Consider the following 18,522-nt stretch of genomic DNA (forward strand, 5'->3'; position numbering starts at 1 on the left):
TTCCTTTTTTTTCACTGGATTTGATCAAATTTATATTGAAAAAAATGATGGTTCAGAAACCAGTATCAAAGTCAAAGTATCATACAGGGGCATAAAGCTTTAGTCATGTATGCGACAGATGTGATAATAAAACTCATTCATTTTTTTTCTTTTTTTCTTTTATTGCATTTGAATAGTTTTTCTACACTTGTAAATATTTGAATACATTTTTTTACATAAGATATTTTAGCAATGTGCTCAGCTACATTTAGAAAAGTATTAAACGACAGCCCATAGCAGCCTACACTTACCTGTATGTGGCATTGTTTAGATTAATTGTGTTTCTATAAATTTCCATCTACAAGAAAATCTTTGAAGGTATATTCGATGATCTCTCTCGAACACCGCACTTTCACAGTAAATTACTTTACTGTTAAAGAGTTGAACATGTGTGCTTTTCCAGAAGTGCTTGGCAGATGGTCAAATCATTTCAGCAAGCATTTTTCTTCAACACAAATTTATGTATGTGTGATATTGTTGTTTGCAAGTTACGGTGGTTTCAGTAGGATTATCTGATGTCTTTTCACGTCTGGCCTCACTGCTGAAAACACATCTGTTTATGTCAGTCCTCTTGTTCTAACGTTTTATCCCTGCAGCTCTTTGTATTCTCTTGTTCAAGCTCAACTTTTTACCATTTGTACGTCTCCATTCTTCACTGTCATTCGGCTCCAGCATGACTGCACACATTAAACTGTCTTGTCTGTCAGGTTAATGTCATCAGGAAAGAGATATTAGTGTCAAACATGTTCCTCAACCCACTCATGTTAAAAGCCATGTCTGGTGTCACAGCTGAAAGCTCAGAGCCAAAACACAAGGTGAGGTTCCACCCACAAAGAGTATTTATGCTTCCTAACTAGCCTTTATAACCTAGTGGTCTGACCTTCAGTCCAATGGTGGAGAAAAGCATAATATATAGCCTCGTCTGCCTGATCACGGGACGACCCCAGATAGGGCCGCAGATCCCTGAATAAAGTCAAATGAATGCATGTAAACATTTAGCCCCCTGCGCACTGTGCCATGATCCCCTGCATGGGCTTGGGTGACCCCAGTGAACATCAATCAGATAGAATACAATGGGAAGAGGCACACAGGGGGAAAACCGGGGTCAACTGCACTTTTAATAAGCAGACGTGGATGGCATTGTGGAAGCAGATCGGTCCTGTTCTCCTGATCGTGGGTAAGCTGGGCACTCCTGCCCTCTAAACCGCAAGCTGCAATTATGAGGAACCCTCAATGCATGAGCTTTAGAGATGAGTGGATAATCTACTTGGGCGGATTTAAGACTAATCTGCCATTTCTGCTCTCCAAACCAAATCACAATAGGATACATATAGGGCTTATGCACTGATATGATTTCAAAGCATGGACAGAATGTGGATGATTCACCGAATGACCAGGGGACAATTTGCAAGGATTTGGCAGGAATATGATATTATCAACAAGATGAAATGCTGTTTTTGGTTTGGTTTAGAATGGCCACAACATCCTACAAGAGTCTAATACAAATTGTACTATGACAGTCCATAACCTCTTTCTCACAGCTCAGCTCAGCTTAGCTCTATCGCCCAGGAACATGCATCAAGTAAAGAGACAGAGAATAGTTGTTTTGACAGCTGCAATGGCAGCATTACCCTATTTCTCTGCCTTCAGAGATGAGAACTATCAGAAGAGTAGGAAATGCAGAAACTGGTCACGCCTTTCCTGCTATAATATTCTCACTGTATGTTGTCATCCTGAGGTTTCTGTCAGTCACCAAAACAGAGCTACAAACCCAAAGAGCTAATGGTAATTAGCAAACACTAACTCAGGGGATCCTGCCAGGCTGCCAGGCTGTCAGCACAGCGAGGCTCTGAGGGCACTGCGTCTGCACAGGCATAAGCACATGTAGTAATATGCACACACTCCCACCACACGTGTGGAAAAACACTAGACACTTGATGTTGTGTATCCTCGAATGCTGATTGCTGTCGGTCTCTCGCTCCTCTCTGCCAGACTTACAATCGCATTACCTTTTACAGATCAGCTCTGGCCCGAGCCAGTGCCTCCCTACACAGACACAAACACATTGATCCAACATCTGAACCAGCAAAGAGAAAGGCCACACGTAGTCCCAGATTCAGAGCCACACAATCAATAGGGAAGGAAGGGAGCACTAAAGTCTTCAAAGCAAATCTGGACAAGTTCCAGCAATCAAATTTTGTCCTCAGATGAAAAAAGGATTGTATTTAAGACTGCGTGCCTTCAAAAGACAGAAAAGATTACTGCAATATTTTGGTGTGGATGAATAACACAGAATTAACTTTTTTCTGACAAAATCTCTGCTCTCATCACAGCAGGCTAATGATTTTAAAATCCTGAAATTATACAAACTTAATCAATAAATTACTCATCTTGTAAATTTTTACTGTGAACCTCATAAACATTCAAACTGCCCTGAAACAATCTTCTCTCTTTACCCTGAGTAAGTGGCATGAGGCTATGAAAGGGTAATGAAAGAAATCACTTGGTGGTTGAGGTTTGAGACCACAGTTATCCACAAACATCCTTCAAAATAGAAGAGACTTCCTTAGCTGTTCCGCAACCACATTCAATAAAGCTGACTGCTACTCCACCCCACCTCCTATTCCCACTGTGGAGAAAAGGCCTGAGTCCATGCTGCAGAGCAGATCAGTGTTTAAGATCCTCCTGTATGAGGCAGAAAGACCTTTTTTTAATCATCAAACCTCTCCTTTTCTGGTCAGAGATGGCACTCCGGTTTCTCCTCCATTTCCATTTGTAGAGACATGAAAGAGAGGGGGTAAGAGACAGAGGAGAGGAAAAGGAGAAAAGGCTGCAGCAGGACTGACATTTTGTGTGTTAGTGCATGGAGACAAATAATCCACTCAGAGAAAATTCACAACTAGTGCAAGCTGCTGTGTTTTCGCAGGCTCCCTTTTGTTTCTCCCTCCTCCCCGCCCCCACGAGCAGCTCTGCCTCCTCTGCGGACCGTGGCCAAGCATCCGTGCCCCGAGTACGCTCGCTGGAGCACAAGGCGCCACAAGAATGAAGCCTATTCAACAGCCTGCCTCCAGATGCTCGCCAAAACAGTCCTCCAGGCTACATCAGGGAGCAGAAGAGGGGAGAGAGCAGGAAAGGGAGATAGGAATCTGATAGCCTGTCATTAACAGCCCAAATCAATTGAAGGAAAAAATCTCAGGCTAAACCGCTGCCCTCGGTCGCGATGTGCATTGGTGATATCCTCATTGTTTTGTCTCCCGTGGTGTTTCAAAGACCTTTTATTGCCTCACTGGGGAAGGTGTTTGTTGTTGCAGATAAATTGTCTAATGTGTAGCGTCCACTGTGATTCACACACGTTGCCCTCAAAACCAAAGTGAGACGCAGTCTATATAGAAGCACTGTGTAGGAGTTTCTCCTCAGTATACGCTAGTCTTATTCTTTATGTAACATCCACCTTGGCGCTTTCTTTTCCTTTTCATTCAGATGTAGCTAGAATTTTTTTTTTAAACTGCAGTGTCTTAAATTATAGGCTCTACTTTCTTTCTATTTCTGCCTCATAAGGACAGTTCTCATCTGAAACAGAGATTCAGCAAAAAAAATTATTCTAGAAAATGTATATAAATATGCAAGATGGAGCAAAAAAACAACAATGAAATCAATGAGACTCTCAGATGCTGCAGCAAAACCCACCAAACAACAAGCTTTTAAGTGATGCTTTGTAAAGAAGTGCCCCTTTGTAAGAGAAGGAGCAGATCAATGCAATATTAATGTATCAATCAGCACCAAGTTATCAAGCAGCAGCTGAGAGAGCAGCACTGCAGGCCCTGTAAGCATGACCCTCAGTTATATGATCCCTGCACTGAACTCCCTATCGTCTCTTAGTGATAATATATATTGAAGATAGACTCAAACATTTGCAGCCCTTCTCCTTCAGGAGTAACGCCAGTGGAGGATAGCGAGTATGAGTTGTGACACAGGCGTGTGTATCTCCCAGGATCCAACACAGTCCTTATGAATACTATATTACTGCACCATCTTAAACACACTACCAGAGCTTCTTTAACGAATCAAAAATGATAAAATATTTGTCTTTTCCCATCAGTGCCTTCATCTAAAAAAGTGCTCTGTTTCTTCATTGTGTCAATGTTTGACTCATTAGACTGCAGATACTGACACAGTTTCTCATGCATGGAGTTTGGGACGAAAGAAAGCGGACAAAAGAAGAGTAAAGGAAATTCATGTTGAAAGCATTTTGGTATGATCCATCTGTAACTACCTCTAGACTCTTTAGAATAAATAATAATAATAATAATAATAACAATAATAATAATAAAATAACTTTATAGATAGTTTATAGACAGGCCTTCAATTTGAGAGCGCAAGAGACTTTGCCAGATGCTGTGGTCAACTCTGACGCCTAGTGGCCAGAGTCAGGAAGTACGTTACAATCAGAAAGTGGCAAACACTAAAAGCAGCACTTTAAAATTCATAATCATGTCCGCTGATAAAATAAAAATGTGACTATCTCAATAAGATCATAATTTAAGGCTTGCAGCCTTTTTTCTGCCATATCATAATCATAATGTTAGATAGTTGTTAAGAGTTGTTAACTAGAGACTGACTAACGTGTTGACAGGGTCTGAACAACTCTTATGCTTTTAAATAACCCGAACAATGAATGTTTATGTTTTTGTTGTTGTTGTTTTTAAAGAAATCTTAACTTGTGATGTAAAAAGTTGATGTTCAAGTTAAGTATTCATGTGTAGCAACTGCCCTCATGGCTAACTCTGTTTAACCCTAAAGATGATATAATCTCATACTGTTCTTTAACTGACACAAAACTTTTAACTGGATCACTTTTCCATCATGGCTCTTATTTTAGTTTCAGTCTGTGTGAAAGAGGAAAGACACATAAGCCTGAAAGGTCATTTAAAACGATTGAAACTACCCTAACTTTAAAGAAGTGATACATGCAGAACTTTATACTGTCACAGGGCACTTTATTAGGTGTGGGACTCCATGTTGCATTAAAACTGTCTTAATTCTTCATGGTATGGCTTCAACAAGAGATTTTGACCCATGTTGACATGATAGCAATATGTAATGGCTGCAGATTTGTTTCTTGATGCAAATGTCCTGTTCTGTGGACTGTGGACACCATTTGAGTACAGCCATCTCATTGGCATGTTCCAGAAATCAGTCTGAGTTGATATGAGCTTTATGATGCTGCTAAAAAATAGCTAGAGGATGAGTCCACTGGGGGTCATTTTGGACATGGGCAGTAACAATACTCAAACAGGCTGTGGCGTTTGAATGGTGCTCAGTTGGTACCAAACGATCTGAAGTGTTTCAATATAATATTACCTACACCATTACGCCACCACCACCAGCAGCCTAAACTGTATATACAAGGATAGATCCATGATTTTATATTGTTAATGTCATATTTCTGACCCTGTCATCTCAATGTTGCAGCAGAAACCGAGACTCATCAGACGAGACAATGTTTTTCAATCTTTCATTGTCCAGCTCTGGTGATCCTGTTTCCGCTGTAGCCTGTTAATGCACTTAGCTGACAACAGAGGCGCCGGGTGTGGTCTTTTGCTGTTATAGCCCGTCTGCTTCAAGGTTTGACATGTTGTGCTCTTCTGCATAACATTTATGTAAAGAGTGGTTATTTGACTTACTGTTGCCTTTCTATCAGCTTGATCCAGTCTGACCTCTGACATCAACAAGGCATTTTCACCAAGAGGACAGCCACTCACTGGATGTTTGGTCTTTTTCAGACTGTTCTCTGTAAATTTAGAGACGGTTGTGCATTAAAATCCCAGTAGATCAGGGGTCATTTCTTAGAATCCTCTCAGAGAGCTCCAAACTCAGGAGTGCTTTTGGAAGCTTCTCAGAGCAACTCTGAGTACAGAAAGGACAGACATTTTTATCTTTGTCATAATGGGCAAAGAACCGACAGTGACATCTAGTGGAAATTAAATGAACCACGTCCAAGTATGAGCCTGTAAAAGAGCTGTTTTTGTTTGCGTAATCACTCTGCTGATGGAAAGTTGCGACAGACCAGAGTCATCACTGTTGCACTGTCATTTTACAGTTACCAAATATCTTAGTGCTGTGATCAATTTCATTTCTGTCGTTATTGTGGTATTGGTTTAGGAGGCAGATGTGAGCCATTCTCTAATGAGAACAACCACTAACATTCCTGCATGAATTTGTAGCATTTCATTCACTCACTGTTATTCTATGAAGAATATTTCTCTGATTTTGTTTTCCCCTCTGATTAAGAAATTCTTCAGCCTCTCAAAAGTCCTCCTTCCTGCTCCTAACAGTTTTCCACCTGAGGAGCTCTCTTAAGGGCTAAAATGCTTTTTTTAATTTTTTTTTAATAAAGATCTTCTCTTAGCTTTAAAGTTAAACTCTTAAAAAAAATGTATAACATTTTTGTTAGAGTAACTTTTGATACTAAGAATCTTTATGAATACGACCCAGTAGTTTCAGAAACCAACAACCATGACAGACAGACAGACATACATACATACATACATGCATACATGCTTTATTAATCCCGCATGGGGACATTTTCGTGCTACAGTATATGTCAGGTAGTCAGTGATCCAGGAGACGGTGGACGTGTCCACCCCCCACCACCCATGTCCACCTGCAGCTTCTCACTCAGCAGCAGTGGTTGGATGGTGTTGAATCCACTGGAGAAATCAAAGAAAGTGATTCTCACAGAGTCACCGGTTCCATCCAGGTGAGACTGAGCTCGTTGCAGCAGGTAGATGATGGCGTCGTCCACTCCCACACGAGGCCGGTACGCAAATTGCAGCGGGTCCAGAGAAGATTTCACCAGCGGCCTGAGGTGGGCCAAGACCAGCCTCTCCAGCACCTTCATCACATGAGATGTGAGGACAACCGGTCAGTCGTCGAGACCAGATGGAGTCGTCTTCTTAGGAACAGGAACCAGGGACGACGTCTTCCACAACACAGGGACTTCCTCCTGGCTCAGGTTGAAGAGGTGTTGCAGGACATTAGACAGCTGGATGGCGCAGGTCCTCAGGACCCCGGGGCCGATGCCGTCAGGTCCTGCAGCCTCGAGTTGACAGAGTCTCTTCAGGTGTCTGGAGTTTAGACACAGTGGAGTGAATGGTGTCTACTGCTACTTCCACATCAGCTGATGGAGGAACGTACAGAGCGACAACAAACTCCCTCCGCAAATAATACGGACGCATCCCCACGGCTAGAAGTTCAATATCCGGGCTACAGAAACGTACCTTCACACAAACATGACCGGTATTGCACCACCTTTCGTTCACATACGTTGCAATTCCTCCTCCTTTCTTCTTACCGCTCAGTACAGCCTCTCTGTCCGCCCGAACATGTCCCGCAGCCGGGTACGGCCGCACTGTGGTCCGAGAAATGTGGGTGCAGCCAAGTCTCAGTGAAACACATGATGCTGCACTCGCAGTTCTCCCTCTGGTGTTAATCAGCACGCCGAGCTCAAACATCTTATTGCCCAAGGACCTCACGTTCCTCATTACCATCGGTGGTACCGATGGTTTGTATTTCCTCCTCTTCGCCTTCAACTTAGCGCCAGCTCTGCAACCCCGAAGGTCTTTTCCGAAGTTCCTCCGGGATTTCAGGTCTGGCAGCAGCAGTGGTTTACTCAGCCCAATCAGCTGATCGCGAGAGTAAACAAAGCCCACCGTCTGTGCGTTGTTCTCCATTACAAAGAGGGAAAAAGGAAAAGGAAAGGGGAAAAAAAACACGAGAAAAGTTGTAAAAAAGTGACGGTCCATTGCCTGACCGTCACTTCAACAAAACGTGAAAGAAATACAACTCAAGGAAGAGAGAGAAAAAAAGGTAACAAAGTCGTAAAACTAAAACACACTGGAGCTGCTGCATGAGCAATACAGCAACCATAAACTTAAACTTGAATCAAAATAGATGTCCATCTTCCCAAGACTGGAACGGGACAAATTGTATAGAATTCAGAAAAAGTGGATTGAATATATGTCTTCAACAAGACCAGATAGAGGATGGAAAACCGAAGAACTCCTTGGTTTATCGCTACAGATGTTAATAGGTTCTATTAATTGTTTCTTGTTCCTGTTTTATCTCTTATACTAAGTTGTATTTCCTACTTCTACCTTAAGCAAGCTAATGGCTTGATTTAAAAGTGATCTAAAGGAGACCAATGTTGAAGTTTAAATGTGTTAAATACTATATTTAAAAAAAAAAAAAATCGTATGAGATGGAAATTGTTTGTTGGATGTTAGGAGATCAATCACAATAAAGAGAGAATTGTCAAAATTAAATAGATGTCCATAACTGTTTATTTTCATGTTTCCATTAAACGTTCTTTCAACATTTCAATGACAGAACAAAGTATCTACCTGAAAGACTGATAAATTGCGTCTGAACACGCTTTAAGATCCTGGATATCTAATAAGTGAGCATTGCCGTTTAGGAGTCATGCTGTTGGCATCAGACATCGGACTAGCATCTCTCCACACCTGCTACTGTCTAAGTTAGTGACAGTGGGCTCTGACCTCTGACCTTTGTGGAGAAAACACACCACTCTGGTTCAGATCATGATCCATACCTCCGTAATGAGGAAGACGGTGATCAGCTGTGGGAGGTGACCCATGTGTCAGGCAGGGACACCTGCTGTCTTCATAAAGTGACAGAGGTAGTCAGTACTTGCAGTTTAGTCCACCCCCTGTGTGTCTTCAAGGTGTTGCTTGAAGGGGTTTCTCTGTGGCTTCATCAATAATCCACTGCATGTACGCCTGGCAAGCAAGTGCAACACTTCACTGGAGACGTGTTAAGTTTCCCCAAGGTGAGTTTTCTTATTCAAACTTCAACTTGAAAAATAAAATGTTGCTCTTGCTTGAATGTATTTTGGGATAAACAATGTGTTTGTCTTCTTGCTCAGGTGATCTGAGGATGAACCTACTCTTGTGGTGTATGCTTATCCTTTTTCTATGTTCAAGCTCCAATGAGATGATTGTGGATAAAACCAGACTGTCGAGGTATTTTTAACTCTTCTTCTGCTTACGTGGACACTACGCTTGGATTTTTAGTAGCTCATTACAGTTTTGTACTTATGACTGAGCAAATTGGAGGCAAACAAAATCAAAAATTTAACATGAAATGACAGCTCCAATCAATTTGACAGAAAAATTAAATAAACATACTGTTGTTATTTTTGTTATTATTGTTGTGTAATATGAGAAATGTGACATGATGTTTAGCACTGAAAGTGGCTGAAAATGTAAAACGTTCACTCATCACCACTGCTCCTCTCAGATGGCACTCACATTGGATGGGAAAAGGACAAAAAATAATCCGAAACCCCAAAAGGCACTCAGATGGAACATTCACCAGCGACTTCACCCACTTTCTCGATAAGAATAAGGCAAAAGATTTTGTGGAGTGGCTTGTCAGCACCAAACGAGAAGGGTGAGCTCAACACAACATTCGGACCAAAGATTTGACGATGGTGTTAGATGATTAAAAAGGGAGGAATGCAGTTACAGTTTTGGTTTTGCAGATTTCATACAAATGAGTATAAATATCCAAGTGCACCTGATATTGTCACATTATTCCTTTTTATTTTCTTTTACCAACACTGCAGATATCTAACATCTATGATTTTATAGTGAAAATTATTTACAGGTTGTGTCAGTGCTTTAGATATTATGTATGTTGCAATTAGTTACTTTTCTCTGTTTTACAGAAGTCGTGAGGACCTGCTCCACTTTGCAGCAGAAGTATAAGACACCCCCGACACTGTGTACATATGTTTGTCACTGCTTTATGTCATCTAGCAAAAGAAAAGAAGGCAACTCCTCTGCAACCACGTAGACAACATCAATTTATGATTTCTGAACTATTTTCAGATAAAAGATACATTTTGGACTTTTTTTTATAATCTAAGTAAAGAAAAATAATCAAGACATTTAACTTCATATCCCAACTTCCCATTTATTTTTGAAATGTCTGAATTATTTTCTCTGAATACTTAAGTTCATGCACAGGTTTACTGTTAATTTATTTTTATTTCAAAGAAAATTGCACACATACCCACGCCTTTTGAGGAAATGCAGATTTGATTTAGTTTTTGAGTGTCTTTTTTCAATTTTCTCTGCAGTGTGAGTAAACTAAGATACACAATGTAAAGTATAACTTGAAATAATCCCTTTGGGTTCTTTTCTGAATGCATTGTGAATTCCCCTGTATGCTTTTGATATTGTGCTGCAAACAAATGTATTTTCAAATTATTTAAGATTTTAGAATAAAATCTTATAAAGCTGCAATGTTTTGTATAATCATAGGAGAGTGAAAATATCACAGTGACAATACACCACTTCATATATAAATCCTGCTTAAAAAAACCTTGTACTTCAGTAAAAGTATGGTTAGTCTCATCAACAAAACGTGCTTATAATATTAACAGTAAAAGTACATACTGTACTAAAAGGGCTTTTTTTTTTTTAAGAATTAATTTGACCTCTGCATTAATCTGTTTTCAGCTTTGTGACGATACATTTTCCAGCTGACCCAAGTCGGATTTTAAAGAAGTTTAAGAAATAGAAGAAAAGTAACGCTGTAAGACAAATGTAGTGGAGTAAAAACTACAATACTCAAGTCAATATTCGATGGAAATAATCAAGTAAAGTACAAGTACACTGAAGTTGTACTTAACTACAGTACGTGAATAAATGTACTCAGTTACATTGCACCACTGCCGATAATAGGTACTGTGAATGCTATTTAGAGGAAATGAATCGTGGAGGCAGCGTTTACTGATCTGTATAAAAAGGACACACGGGCTGACCACCGGTGGGCGCTGTTGTTCGATAAATCGAAGATTGGGCAGCTCACGCTCAGGCTGATATGGGAGCTGTTTAAAAAGAAAGCCATTGTATTGGTGTAAAGGAATCTGTTATGTTTCCTTTTGCAGCATATAGCGCGCACTTGGTTTCCACCAATTTACGTTGTTGCACAATAAACGTATGCAGTGAGGTAGGCAGAAGGTACAGTATGTCGTTAAGATTTAGTGGTGAAGGAGGGGCTGGTGGATTTTAGGTCTGTGAAGAGAAACTGTGGGCTATAACTGGTGGTGGGAGTGGTGTAGGTTTTTGTGTATGTTGGGAATGGATTGGAAGGTGGGGGCGCGGGGGGTTACGTGTCTACCTGGTTTCTCATTGAGAATTGTGAGTTGTGCGAGGGTACAGCTGTGGTGGGGGTTCTTGGCTTCTGGCCATAGCCATGACGGAGACCTCCCTCGTTGGGCGAAGAGGGAATACCAGCAGAGCACAAACACAATCCTCTGATCTCAGTCAAGGGTTGAAACGGGATCAAATAGTCGGAAAAAACCCTTTTACTGATGGCTGTTACTGCTCACTGTTTGTCTTACATTTAACAGCTGGACTGCAGCAAAATGGGACATAGGGCGGGGATGAGAGGAGCACGGAGAAGGACCCCGTAACCCAGGCATTGCATTGCAGTAGATGGCGAGTCTTTGTAAATGATGCACAGCTATGACAAGCCCAAACCTGTGCTTAAAATACTGTGACACGTTAAAAAAAAAAAAAGTTATTCAAGTTTACCCACAGAGAAAGCACATGCTATGTGGCAACATACTTCAGAGGGAGGGATGTGGGGCGAGCGGAACGCGAGAAGGAGGAGAGGGGGAGTGTAGGTGTGGCTCTCTGCGAATTAGGTCGAGCTCCTCCACGCACTGAACACATTCTGATGGCGGGTTTTGGCTCTCCGGCAAGCAGCAGCGCGGTCCTCCTCCGATCCTGCCCCACCGAGAGAGCCACAGAGCCGGGGCAGCGCGTTACTCGTCCTCCTGGTTCCAGCACCAAGGACAGCTCCTTGGTGCGGCGCGCACCAGCCGCCGCTGCCGTCGGCGACCAGCTGCACTCCAAAGTCGTTAACGAGCCTAATTTTAGGAGCAAATGTTTGGTGGGATTTTGAGCGGGGAGAAAGGTCTACCAGGCAGCCGTGCATGGGCACAAATTTATGGAGGCACTGGACCAAACTGGGAGTGTGCTGCTGACTCAATCTCGACTGCTGCATTCATTTATCTGCACTGCAGTGCTCCACCACCTCCCATCCCCTTCTCCTTTTCCTTACCTCCCCCCTTCCTTCCTGACTCCCCCTCTCTCTCTCTCTCTCTTTTCTCTCCGCCTCACTGTAATCTCGCACGGCCATTCTGGTACATGGCAGGGTAACATTTAGGCAAGAGAGGGTCGATAGTCAATAAGGAGCAGGTTCCCATTGCCGATGATGATACATAATGGAGAGACAGAGATTTTAAAATATCCTTTAAAAGCTCCAGGGAGACGGATAAAGGGCGGAGCCAATCTTTTTTTAATATGAGAAAAAAGAAAACCGATGGCGAGTAAGGGAGGGGAGGTACCATCTATCCAGTGTCTACTTTTTTCCAAAAAGTATATCTCACCTTCCTCCCCACTTTTGGACATCAATGGGAAGAACACAAACAGATCAATATCCCCCACCTCCTTCACATGATATTGTTAGGTTATCTGGTGGCTTCTGTATTATCATACCTCTCGGCTATTTACTTTATGGTGAACCACAAACAGGAGCATCACAGTGCAGATGGACTGCATAATAATGGGGCTATAGTCCATCTTCTGCTTGACAGGGATCTTGACACAGGGCTCTTAACAAATTCAATAAGTCCATTACATTTAAAAGGCTGCCTTTCACGACCCTTACACCACTCTGCTCCATTTCACAGGATGTTTTGTAATCCTCTTGCCTCCATATACAGCACCACAAAAGTAAACTAATGCGCACAAAATGGTGACCACACTTTAAGTAGAGGCAATCTCAAAAAAGCCTGAGGGAGGTCAGAAAAGGAAAACTAGATCCTCAGTCATATGAGGCATGACTCTTTTAAAAAGCAATAAATGTGTCATTTAAAAACAAAAAAACAACACACAAGTTGTAACTGGAAGGCTGCTTTATTGGTAATAAAAAGGTTCGTGCTCAAATGAAGACAATCTTTCATATATTCTTACCAAGAGTCCAAGTGGTTGTGCAACACACCATCATATTGTACTGTATATCCTCTTTTATCACGGTCTCAAATGATAACAACAGTTTGAAAAGCACTTTTTAATTTTCAGCGAAAAAGAAAAAACGCCCATAATAAACCATGCTAAAAAAGAATGAGTCCTATAATCAAATATTGATACAAAAATAAATTTCAGATGGAAACGGAAATATAGAAGAAATAAAACCAAAATATAGAAGGCAAGCTGCTTTTTCACAAGCCAAGTGGGTGACACGCATAGCACTAAGAACAGGACATTTTTGAGTTAGCAGTCTTTCTGTTAACATCACACACTGTTGAATATTAAGATGAAGTGGGGTGTCTGGATGATCCTCCGGCAGTATTTCTGACTCAACGTCCCTGATTAATGTTGTGCTCACCCCCGAACCCCCACCCTCCACAGTTTGGAAACATGTTTTTTTTTGTTTTTGTGTTTTTTTTGTACTTTTTTGTTCCTTTTTTTTTTTTGTTTGTTTTTTTTAGTGTGGCATTAACATCCAAATTCGCAGAAAAAGCAGAAAAAAAGGCACATGCCATTGAGTGGAACACCAGAAACAAACCATTCAACAAAAGAAATGCGAGGATGAGAAGCAAGTACATGATTGTATGCGTGTTGAGCTGTAATGGCACTGATGTGTGGGCATGGGGAAAAAAAAGTCCCTGGGGTAGGTACCGTATCGGGGTATGCGAGGCAGTCAGTCACACCAGCTGACGTCCGCTGGGAAGAGATCACTGGTAAAAGTTGGTGGGCAGTGAGGAGAGTCACCTTTGTGTGTTTGTGTCTGTGACTGTGGTTGTGTCCTTGTATACTCTGAAGGTGACAGACATGACAGTTAAGTGAGAAATGTGCTGGTAACATTATCCTTTCGTCATGATCAGGCTACATCCAGTAACATCGCACATGAGCGACATAGAAGGGTGCTGGAAACAACCGGTTTTAGACATCCACTGAACGTGTTGCACATAAATCAAATGTGACAAACAGTGTTCTTCTGTTTTATGTATATACATATAGACATATATGTATACATGTATATATCTTTTGTATTATATAATATCTATATTTCATTCAATTTCCGTCAACAAAGTGAAAAGTGTCTCAAAAAATCCAAAAGGTAACAAATGTGACAAAGGGCATAGCTGGAAGCCATTCTATATTATTGTTATTATTCATTTTTTGATTATTAGTAGTAACATTTTTAAAATCCGTATTTACAAAAAAACACAACAAAGCATGCCAGTAAAATAAAAGAATATAATACAATATTTATAGTTTCTCTCAAAAAGTTCATTCTTTTTCAGCAATTGTGCCATTTACATCATAGCCTGCACTGTACATATATATGTTTTTCGTGTTTTCTTTATTTTTTTTGTCTTTTTTTTTTGGTTTTGTTTTTTTGTACGTTGAATGTATTATTCTAAAACATTACATCCAAGATGAACATGGGTAAATTGGATGATGTTACTCACTCCTCCTGTGGTTCTCATTGGGAATGTATTTGGTTTCAGTGTGCAGCAGCCAAACTGATTCGGAGACCTCATATTGTAAACAGACCTCAGTTATTGTTGTCCAGGGAATTCTGGTACAGGCAGTGTTAAACACACCAAATGGCATTAGTGGTGTGACAATGGATGCCAGATTTATGTCCAGTCATCCACTTATAAATAGGACCATCACTCCTGCGTAGAAAAAAAATGGCAGAACACCTATGGAGGCAGTTGTGTCTTGTCTAGCACTTGACAAAAGCCTCAGTTGTTTATTTTTTATTTTTTATTAAAAACACCCACAAAGCTTATTGTACAACATAGCTGTGAGGCTCGCTGATGGTTTTTTTCTCGGCAAGTGTTAGCATTTCTACCTCCATCTCTGGCTAGTAATTTTTGAAGCAGGTGACAGCATTTGAAAGCCTGCAAGTATGTGAAAAGATGGTGCGAGCCTGGGTCCAACACCACACAGTGTTTAAGAGGTCCCACAAAAGCACAATGATACACTGACAAACATGGGACTTTCAGCACTCTGACTCAGACCAAAGCACTATCCTCTTCTTCTGCTCCTGCATTTCTCTTTTGTTCTCATGGCAGTCAGTCAAAAACCCTGAAGGGAGGCGCTCTACCTATTTATTGGTCCGCATATACACATAAACCTATATATGTTAATTATCACCCATCCACCTCCCTGAAACACCGGACAGAATCCATATAGTTCTACAGTCCAAACCAGGAGCCCTTCATGGCTACCCACCTTCCATACATGCGAGGCACGACGAGGCATGTCCTTGTGATAATTCTCTGCTAACTCTGCTGTATCAGATGGTCAGTGTCACTCTCACTGATCAAAGCCTTTTTTTTTTTTTTTTCGAAGAATGATTGCATCACAAGGACATCAGAGAAGGACTTCAAGGCTTTTTCCTAAAGTTGGCAACTCAATTTGTCTGAAAAGCACTGCCCAAGACATCCCTCACTGGAAATTCTGATGAGGACGACTTGACAGAGTACAAAAGAGGAACTTTAATTAAATGAATCAAGAAAAGTACTGTCCAATGTATTTACCTAAATGCAGTTTTGAGTTCTCCCTCCGGCCTAAAAGAAAAACGCCAAAAAGAAAAGAACGAAAAACCAAGAGCATATTTCCGTCCCCTCTGCAGTACCTACAGCAGTAGAGGGGATGCTTATCGACACTTGAGCACACTGGACCCTTACTGGTGCCAGATATGGATTCCTTGGCGTGAAACATCACCTGCTCTCATTGCCATAACAGGGACCACAGGTAAGTAAAAAAAGTGACTGTCAGATGGATGTTAGTAAACAAAGAGATGTAAGCCCCAGATTTGGGTCAGGACTACTGACATGGCCCTCCAAATCTGTGCATCCTCAACGTGAGGATATTCTGCTTCCTAATAATCATACACTCCACACTCTTTCTATGCTTTTAACATTCAGAGCAGCAAAAAAAAACCTTTTTCTGTTTTGTGTTGTCGGCTGACCCTACTGAGACGTTGCCTCTGAGCGCTTACATCTTTCATTCACCTGAAATTTTGATTAGGGGCTGAATTAAACGATCTGTCATTTGAAAAGCAAAAACCAGTGAAGGGCAGGATCTTACGAATATCATTCCCCCAATATTCTATATGTCATTATCCAAAATCTTCATTTTCTGTGAATAGTTCTTATAATTTTCCCAGTGGACAGCCTCAAACTTATAGTCAAGCCACTGCAGTGGTCTGAGAATTAGTGTCTTGTGGACTATGATTACTCATGCATGATTCCTGATCAAAACATGCCTTCATGCAAGTCATTTCTATGCATTAAACGAGCACAATAATTATTATTTATCTGGAACTCGGTCTGAGCAAGTCTCCTTCAGCCCAAGTCAAAACAATGACTGACGACCCCCGACCCGGTCAGTGTGAAAGCCCATGTAGAAAATGTATTTTTCAATGTCAGTATAACAAAGAGAAGATGAAAAGACCAGTGACATGGGCTAAATGTTATCTTTTTTTTGCTGCTCAAATAATGTAAAGATGCAAGTACACTCAGCACAAACAAACAAACAAAATTGTTGTCTATGGTTCTGGGTTTCCCCCTCCCTCGCCAGTGTTTCCTTCATCACAAAACTTGCTTGGTTGATTATTGTTTTCTTCTTAATAAAGATGGTAAACGTAGTGGTACAGACACTCCTTAGACTGCTAATACAGTTCTATTGGGATCTGTATGATCCGGTCCCGTAGCATTGGAGCAGTGCTGTGGGGTTCCACACTTGGTGGTGGCAGGGATTTTGCAATTCTCCATTCATCTAGCAGAGATTTCTGTGCCTTGGCAGTTGGTCCCCAAAGAAATGTGTGCCTTGGCCAGCACACTGAGTCATTGTTTTTCATTTTGTATTTTTTCCTCATTTCTATGAACTTGGTCTCTATGCAGCAAAAGTTCCGCGGTAAACTGATTGTGTTTGGTTCAGCTGTCTTTGACGACATAGGAAACCACATTGCCTCAGTAGTATTTGAGTATGTAAACATTTTTTTTTTTTTTTTTTTTCTTACTTGCAAATGATCCATTTTTCTACATTTGTTGGGTTTGGGCTCAGAGTCTCATTTCGCTGTGTTTTATTGGATTTTGAAAGTCACTGAATCCTAACACTTGGATTCCCACTCATCTTTTTGGTTTTTGTCTTTCTCTTTCCTGGCCCACTCCTCCTTGTTTTCGTCCTGCTTCTCCTTGTCAGGTTTGGTCACGCTATCATAAGATGGGAGAGAGGCTGTGGATGGGGTGCTCTCCTTCTTCTCTTGGTTGGTCCCACCGTTCTCAAGCTTATTGTTGGTAAAAGTGTGCCGCTTGAAGATGATGCCCTGCCTGATGAGGTGAATGCGGTAGGCATTCTGGATAATTCTGGCAGAGACATCCTCCTGTTTGCGGCGGAGGGTGGTGGTGATGGGTTCATACGAAACCTTAGATGGGTTGGCTGCCACGAAGCGCTCCTCCATCTGCTGCCTCAGCATGTCCAACTCACCACTGTCACCCAGCACACGCTTTGTGAAGGCAAACAGGATGTCGAGGCAGTGAATGCGATCGCCACTCACCATGGGCATGTCCATGGCGATTAGTTCTATGGTGTTGGGCTTTGGCACACGAAGTGGGTGCTCCAATGCGTCTGCAAAGTCAGTCAGCTTGGCAAAAGTAATGAACTGTGAGGCAGTGGGATCAAACTTCTCCCAGATCTCATAGAAGGTCTCAAAGTCATCCTCACTGAGGGGATCAGCACTTTCCTCCGTGGCCACGCTGAAGTTCTCCAGGATGATGGCGATGTACATGTTAACCACGATCAGGAAAGAAATGATGATATACATGACGAAAAAGAATATTCCCACTGAGGGGTTACCACAGTTGCCCTTTACGTTGGTCCCAGGGTTCTCTAAGTTGGGATCGCAGTCTGGTGGGTAGTTGAGGATCGGCAGCAGCAAGCCGTCCCAGCCAGCTGACGTGGTGATCATGAACAGGATAATCATGCTGTTGCCGAAGGTCTCAAAGTTGTACAAGTCATCAATCCCCGCTCCATGTTTTACATAGCCAAAGTTAGACATGCCGAAGATGGAGAAGATGAACATGACAAGGAAGAGCAGGAGGCCGATATTGAACAGAGCTGGCAGTGACATCATCAGGGCAAAGAGTAAAGTCCGGATACCCTTAGCTCCTTTGATCAGACGAAGAATACGGCCAATACGAGCCAACCTGATCACCCTGAACAGGGTTGGTGACACAAAGTACTTCTCAATGATGTCAGCCAAGAACATACCTGAGGGAAGGAAGAGAGGAAGAGAATACAATCAGAATAAGACTGGTTTCTAGAAGTGACCTCCCAAACTCATGTCTCCCACCTCCCTCAC

At 41.7% G+C, this 18,522-nt stretch overlaps 1 protein-coding gene across 7 annotated transcripts in view; it reads right to left on the bottom strand.

The window, feature by feature from the left end:
- Positions 1-13,033: 13,033 nt before the first annotated feature.
- scn8aa (sodium channel, voltage gated, type VIII, alpha subunit a) overlaps positions 13,034-18,522 on the bottom strand; it is a 45,439-nt gene continuing 39,950 nt past the window's right edge. For all 7 annotated transcript variants that reach the window (XM_069688877.1, XM_069688880.1, XM_069688881.1 and 4 more), the window contains one exon: positions 13,034-18,431. In XM_069688877.1, the coding sequence (XP_069544978.1) occupies positions 17,272-18,431 (1,160 nt within the window). In that variant the 3' untranslated portion in view covers positions 13,034-17,271. The remainder of the gene's footprint in view (positions 18,432-18,522) is intronic.

This window comes from Brachyistius frenatus, unplaced genomic scaffold, assembly GCF_029030835.1.
Source record: "Brachyistius frenatus isolate BFR_SWC_R1_liver_20210118 unplaced genomic scaffold, ASM2903083v1 Contig_6, whole genome shotgun sequence".
NCBI classification, from domain to species: domain Eukaryota; kingdom Metazoa; phylum Chordata; class Actinopteri; family Embiotocidae; genus Brachyistius; species Brachyistius frenatus.